The sequence below is a fragment of the Cryptomeria japonica genome, chromosome 1 (assembly GCF_030272615.1).
Source record: "Cryptomeria japonica chromosome 1, Sugi_1.0, whole genome shotgun sequence".
Classification (NCBI taxonomy): Eukaryota; Viridiplantae; Streptophyta; class Pinopsida; order Cupressales; family Cupressaceae; genus Cryptomeria; species Cryptomeria japonica.
In genome coordinates this window covers 486,821,007-486,828,003 of record NC_081405.1, presented here as the reverse complement: position 1 = coordinate 486,828,003, position 6,997 = coordinate 486,821,007, and the positions used below count along the sequence as shown (strand labels likewise).

The window sequence follows — 6,997 nt, the reverse complement described above, 5'->3', positions numbered from 1 at the left end:
AAAACCAACCAAATCTTTCCTCCTTTATTCTCTAATCTCCACCAGTAGCCATTCCATCTCATGAAACCCTCTTATTCCAATAATCTTTCACCTCACTTTTTTAAGACAACTGTCACCTTTCACTTTGAGGGTTCACCTCCCTATTTCAATAAAATTTATATTTAAATTCGTAACTCCTCCAAAAATAAATCTTACCTTTTTGGGAAAGACAACCAAATCCTTCTTCCTTTATTTTCCAATCTCCATCACTTGGCCACCCCATAGTGTGAAACCCTCTTACTAAACTTGTCTTTCTATTCTTGCTTGAGAACACCACCTTTTATGAACCGTTGATCTTTCACCTCCGTATTTCAATATAATTCAATGTTTAAATTTCCAACTCCTCGAAAAGTAAGTAAATCTTTTTTTTGGAAAACCAACCAAATCTTTCCTCCTTTATTCTCTAATCTCCACCACTTAGCCATTCCATCTCATGAAACCCTCTTATTCCAATAATCTTTCACCTCACTTTTTTAAGACAAGTGTCACCTTTCACTTTGAGGATTCACCTCCCTATTTCAATAAAATTTATATTTAAATTCTTAACTCCTTCAAAAATAAATCTTACCTTTTTGGGAAATACAACCAAATCCTTCTTCTTTTATTTTCCAATCTCCATCACTTAGCCACCCCATCCTGTGAAACCCTCTTACTACACTTGTCTTTCTATTCTTGCTTGAGAACACCACCTTTTATGAACCGTTGATCTTTGTGACAAGATCTCAGCTGTCCATTCACTTCACCAAGATTCTATAAATCAAGACCTTCACCTTTCATTTTCATCAAGTGTTGTTCGGTACGCTCAGTGTGTTAGTTTGTTATTGTGAGTTTGTAATCTTGCCAAGGTTATGCTGAAATTCCTATAGAGTAGCCATCTTCTGGAGTTTTGGGTGCACCCCATTGCAAGCTCAATCTGAGGAGTCATGAAAGTATCGAGGTATTAAGATACTGTGCATGCTGTGTTTTTATTATTTTTTTTTACCTCATTGCTTTTGTTGTCTGCAATCTCATCGCTCTCTTGTTGTGCATCTCATCTTACAATCATGTCTGCCCCCGATGCCTTCTGCACACTTCCTGATTCTCTTGTTGCTTTAATACTATCAAAAATGCCAATAAAAGACGCTGTCAAATCTTGTATTCTTTCCAAGAGGTGGAGGTTTCTCTACACTCAAATGCCTCAACTCACTTTCGATCAACTCACTTTCGATCCATATGAGATGTCTTTTTGCACTTCCCTCAATCCTCTCTTAATATCAAGGGTTGAGAATATAATTTCCAACATCTTGCTTTTGCACTCGCGCAATCTGGAGGGATTTCACCTCCACAACAACAACACACGGGTGAACTTCAATCGTGAAAATGTGTGTAAATGGGTAAGATATGCATCTCGGTACAATGTCCAACATCTCACTCTCTATGATCATACCACTTTTCCAATCGATTTAATAGAAATCCCACCCCCTGCTCTCTTTTCATGTTCGCATCTCATAACACTTAATCTGGGTAACTACGATCTCACCAGTTTCCCAATCGATTTCGTTGGATTCCCCCACCTCCTTACTTGTCACCTCCAATATGTTCAATTGACAGATGAATCTTTGGTCTCCTTCATTTCGCTCTGTCCCCGTCTGCAGAAACTTGAAATAAGGAGAGATTCTGAGCTAGGTAATGTAGTAATATTTTCATCCACTATTGAACATTTGAGATTGGAAAGAGTAAAGTCTCTGTCTCTTAACTGCCCCTTACTTAGAACTCTGTCGGGGGTATTGATTGAGGATTTGAGTGTGAATGGTGTAGTACTGCCCTATGAGCTTTCACATGGCACCTTTCATCTTGAAATGGACTGTGGAGGTACTCTGCGGGTATTGAACATGGATTGGTCACCTGCAATGAGGATTGGACATCTTTCACCAAGTAGATTTCTTCACATTGTGGATAACTTCCAGTCCCTGAAGAAACTTGTCATACACCTGAGTAATCGCTGGGTGTTCAGAAAGGAAGCAGGTATGGATGTTCCTCTATTGGACCTACTTCACAGGCTTCCAAATCTTCATACGCTCTCTATGTTGGGCTTCTTTCTTCAGGTATTTACACAAACTTCAAAATTCTGGACCAATGGTTATAAGTTATAAGTTTTGTAGTTTAATGTAATGCATTTTGAATTTAGATAAGTGATAGATAAAAGTGGTACTTTTTAAGCAAGTCATTAGGGTTTTCCTCAGCGAGATAAAAAGAACTCTGGGTTAAATTACTGATTAATGGCATTGCAATGCAGGAGGTGGCAAGAGATCCTATACCTGACTGCCTCACCCCTCCACATGTTAACCTCAAGAAAATATGTGTAGACATTCATGATTTTGACCACAAGGAAGTTGCCGTAATAAGTTGCTTGCTTCAGAGTATGCCCTCTCTCCAAACATTGGAAATTCAGCTGCCTGAAAAATTGGATGAGAGTGAGATACCTGATATTTTGGATGAGAGTGAGAGTGTGTATGATTATGAGGGTCAATGTTTGAAGCTGTTAAAAGATATTATGTATATGAGGAGGGCATCCTCACTAGCAAGGATAATTATACTGGATTATTAGTGCTCCAAGTAATAGGCTGAAATTAAAATATGGTCTTTGAACTGCATAACTGCGTTTTCTGTAATACCCTGTTTAATTCCATGCTCCTTTTTGCTTTTAATGAAAAAACTGTTCATGTTGCTTAAGCTCCATCTGCTATCTGCTTTCTGCTTTCACTCGCACTGTAGTCTAGTCTTATGATTTGTTTTAAAGAAATAAATTAATCTTGAAATGAAGGAAAATGATAGGTTAAGCCCAGCCATCTCTACCGGAGTCAAAATAAAAGATAATATTGCAATGACAATAAGGTTATTTTATTTTCTCTGTGTTTCCTCTTTACTGAAACGTGTGGGTTCCAATACGGTCATGTATGTTTGTTAATTATTAGTTGTACTTTGAAGCATTCCTTTTTTATAAAAGTCCCTAGGAAGATTTGATTTCATGGCTGTACAAAATGGATCTGCTCTTTGCTTAGATCTGACTGTATTTTTCTAAAAATTTGAGGTTTTCTGTGCACACATTTATAGCAGAGAATACTCAAAGTCATTTTATTGCAAAACATAATATAGACTATTTTGAATGAGGATATGTATAACTATGAATCATGTTCTATTATTTTTTATTATTATTTATTATTATTGTCATATGTATATCTATATTTAACTGTAACTAATTAAAATTACACAAGAATTCAATAAAAGATTGTTTATTTTATTTTTGCAATCTATGATGAATAAAAGAAAACATTAACAATAACTTGTTTTTTTAACCTTAATTTTATCTCATATAATGATAGCAAACCCTACTAGAACTCATTTATTTACTGTTGCATATAGGGACTAGAAAATCCTTTAACATGTATTTCACAACATAAAACAAGTGTCACATAGTGGCGAGTACTTGCCTTAATAATTTTTAGTTTAATAATAATACTTGTTATAATTATTAGAAATATTTATTTATTGTAACTAATATTAGCCAATCATTTACAAGTAAAATATTTTTTGTAAATTATAAAGTTAAAAAACATGCATCTATATTATAGAAAAAAGTTGAAAAATATAAAACAAAAGAAAATATTTTGTTTTCATTGGTCTAAATAATTTTATTTAATAACCATTTAAACATGACAAATGAATTTTCATTACAATAGTATTGCTTAAGGGCAAGTACTAAAAAAGGGAAAAAAGAAATAACTTATTAAAAAAACCTCCCTTGTTTAAAATGAAAGGGATGACTTTTTCATTTTGTGAATATATAAGATTTTGATTATTATTAATAATTTATATTATTAGGCCTGTTAATGGGCTGCTGAGGGCTAATCTTCAAAGTATGGACATACCATCCCCGGAGTGGACTCCGCCTGAGAAGGGGTGGATTAAGATTAATTTTGATCCCCAGAGTGGACTCTGCCTGAGAAGGGGTGGATTAAGATTAATTTTGATGGTGCATCGAGGGGCAACCCAGGGGCCTCGGGTGACCCAAGGGCCTCGGATGTTGGGGTGATTGCTCGTGATGATCAGGGAAACATTCTGGCCATTGGGGCCAAGAGATTGGTGGATGGTACGAACAACATTGTTGAATGTCATGCAGCGTTGGAAGCAATCCTAATGGTGGGGAAATTGGGGGTCAAGAAACTTCATTTGGAAGGTGACTCTCAGGTTGTGGTGAATGGGATAGCTCGAGGGCGAATGGAAGCATGGCATTTAGACAAGTAGGTGTGTAGAATGCAACTTCTGCTGAATGAATTTGAAGACTTTAAGGTGCCTCACATCCTTCAGGAAGCAAACTTGGAAGCTGACAAACTTTCCAATGTGGGAGCGAATGGCTCCTTGGAAAATATGTTTAGTTTGTTTGAGGACTTTAGAAATTGTAGTCCTCTTGACTATGATTTTGAGTAGATGGCTTATGGTAGAAAAGTGAACCCAAGCTCGATTTGAAATGACCATTCATTGCCATGGTTCTGTGGGAATTTAAGTTCCTCGTGGTGTGTGTTCTACAATTTTACTGCAAGTGGCCTTGAGGTGTTGGTTGATGATGGAGGCGAGCGGTGGGAGTGACTGGTGATGATGTTTTGAGTTCAGCGAAGCGTGTGAAGTACTCATGACATGTGATGGAGGCGGCTTTAAAGGCCTTTGTGCTTTGATTCCTGGCATTTGTGGTGATTTCTTGGTGGTAGGCGGAGTGAACAAGGTTTCATCTTTTGTAGTAGAGCGCAAGGATGGAAGCAAATTTTTCATTGGAATCGGATGGACAATTGCATGCGTTTTGTGGGCTAGTCTCGAGGATCAGGTTAATGAACGTCTTCAGAGTGGATGGAGACATTTTCTAGAGGGCAGTTAGGCTACTATTGGGAGAGGAATTTCTGACTCAGGAATTGCAGCCTAGAACAAATCTTGACATTTCATTGCTTTTTACTGCTTTGGCCTTGCAGGTGGGGACGTCGGTTGAGGAAGTGCAACAGATTACTTCCCTGGTGTTAAGACCCAAATGGGCAGGAGGTTTGCAGGAAATGGTGGCCTGAGCTGTCATTGGCAAGGGTTTGAAGATGGCGGAAGGCCCGAGCAGGAGGATTGGAGTGGTCATTGTGGACTCACAGCCTTTTGTCATCTGGTCCGCTTCTCGACCAGTTGCTTTACAGGAGGAGGATGTAAGGAAGGGTTGGGGTGAGATCATAAACTTTGTTCACCAATTGGGGCCGACTGAACATGTTTAGATCTGTGGGAAGGTGACTCCCATTCGGTCCGAGGCCCCTCTGGATGAGGATGGGAGGCCTTTGGTTCGGCATCAGCTTCCAAAAAAATCAGTGAAGGTGGTGGAGCATGGGTCGATGTGTGGAAGCAAGCCAGGAACAATGCTAGGTGGAGGGAGCGTGATGTAGGAGGCTGGACCCAGCAGGGGTATTCCCAATTTCTCAAGAGAGGAGGCATTGGGGTGGTTTCATAGCTAGGTTTGGGTTGGTCGGGGTTTAATGTGTGGTTTTTTTGTGTTTGCTAATGACCCTTTTGTGGTTGTGGGTCATGGTAGGATGGTGCTTGGGTTTTTTTTTGTAGTAGGGGTGCGACCTCTTTGTGTTGCAAATTGTCTATCTGCTCCTTGGATGTAATACTTTTCTATTATTTGCAATATAATACATAATGCTATCAATCAAAAAAAATAATTTATATTATTAAAATAATATATTATTTTTATTTTATTTTTTAAGTTGTAAAAATAAACCTTTGAATAATTGATTTGTTTGGAAAAAAATTAAAAATAAACTGATTTAATTTTTTTTGAATAAATTAATAAATCAAAAAATGTCATTAAAATGCTTATAACTTATATTACATGTGAATAAACTCATAATTTATATTATTATATTATAATGCAATGAATATTTTAGATCAATTTTTTTTATGTTGCTTAGGATTTTTTCACAATGATTTAGTTTCATTATCCTCGTTTTTATAAGATTTAATGTTTTTTTGGTTTATGATTAAATTAATATGAATATTTATCTTTTTGTGAAATTTAGTTTATTTTGATTATAAATTAAAGAACATTTTAAATATAATACATATTTTTAAAATATATATTTTTTTAATCTTGTTCATAGGTTAACTTAAAAGAACTACCTATTACAACAAATAATGAAGTTAAAATTTAAGCACTTATTTTAGATTAAAGAAGGTAAATAATTTTAAAATGCACAGTGATTCTGAAAAACCTAAGATTATGCATTGTTTCGAGAAACCTACCTATAAGAGGCAAAATGATATTAGCCAATCGTTTGTAACAAAAATAATTTTTGTAAATTATAATGTTAACAAATGTGCATCTATACTATAAAATAAATTAAAAAAATTTAAAGAAAGAAAAATAATCGCTTTTCATTGGTCTATATAATTTTTTTTAATAACCATATAAGCACAACAAATGAATTTTCATTACAATAGTATTGCCTAACGACAAGTACTAATAACTAGAAAGCTCAATAGAATTTTTTTCTATATTCTTTCCCAACGCATTATTCATAAAAATTTCATTAAAAACCTATTTATTTTCTCTCTTACATACCATGGCCAAGAACTCATTGAAACATCTTTGTTTTCCCACAACATACGATAGTCTTGAAAGGTATTTTAAACATACTTTACTCAATTTAAACATACTTTAGTCTTGATATCTTGTTAGGGTAATTAAAGGTGAATAATAACTCTAGGTTAAATAACATAAATATGTCCTAATCAAAATAAAACTTTTTAAAATGTATCCTTCCTAAAAATTATAGGTTTGATCAAATCTAATTAGAATGCACATGGTGCTACATAGTTCTAAATGGTAGGATATGGTTTAATTGAAATTCTTTTTTTCAAACCACTTTTCATCAACTTTTCTTGAACTAAACCA

General features: G+C 35.3%; 1 protein-coding gene across 2 annotated transcripts; it reads left to right on the top strand.

Moving 5' to 3' along the window:
• The first annotated feature begins 836 nt into the window (after nt 1–836).
• On the top strand, nt 837–2,751 carry LOC131033713 (putative F-box/FBD/LRR-repeat protein At5g22670). 2 transcript variants are annotated; one of them, XM_057965081.2, is made up of 3 exons: nt 837–976; nt 1,159–2,123; nt 2,315–2,751. In XM_057965081.2, the coding sequence occupies exons 2-3, from the start codon at nt 1,212–1,214 to the stop codon at nt 2,624–2,626; spliced, it is 1,224 nt and encodes a 407-aa protein (XP_057821064.1). In that variant the 5' UTR covers nt 837–976; nt 1,159–1,211; the 3' UTR covers nt 2,627–2,751. The 2 variants fall into 2 exon arrangements, with proteins under 2 accessions (XP_057821064.1, XP_057821001.1); XM_057965018.2 differs by having other exon boundaries at nt 837–2,123.
• Nucleotides 2,752–6,997: the final 4,246 nt, after the last annotated feature.

Coding starts and splice junctions, on each gene's coding strand:
- LOC131033713 (XM_057965018.2), top strand. CDS start 1,083: ATGTCTGCCCCCGATGCCTTCTGCACACTTCCTGATTCTCTTGTTGCT. Junction 2,124..2,314: donor TGTTGGGCTTCTTTCTTCAG/GTATTTACACAA, acceptor ATTGCAATGCAG/GAGGTGGCAAGAGATCCTAT.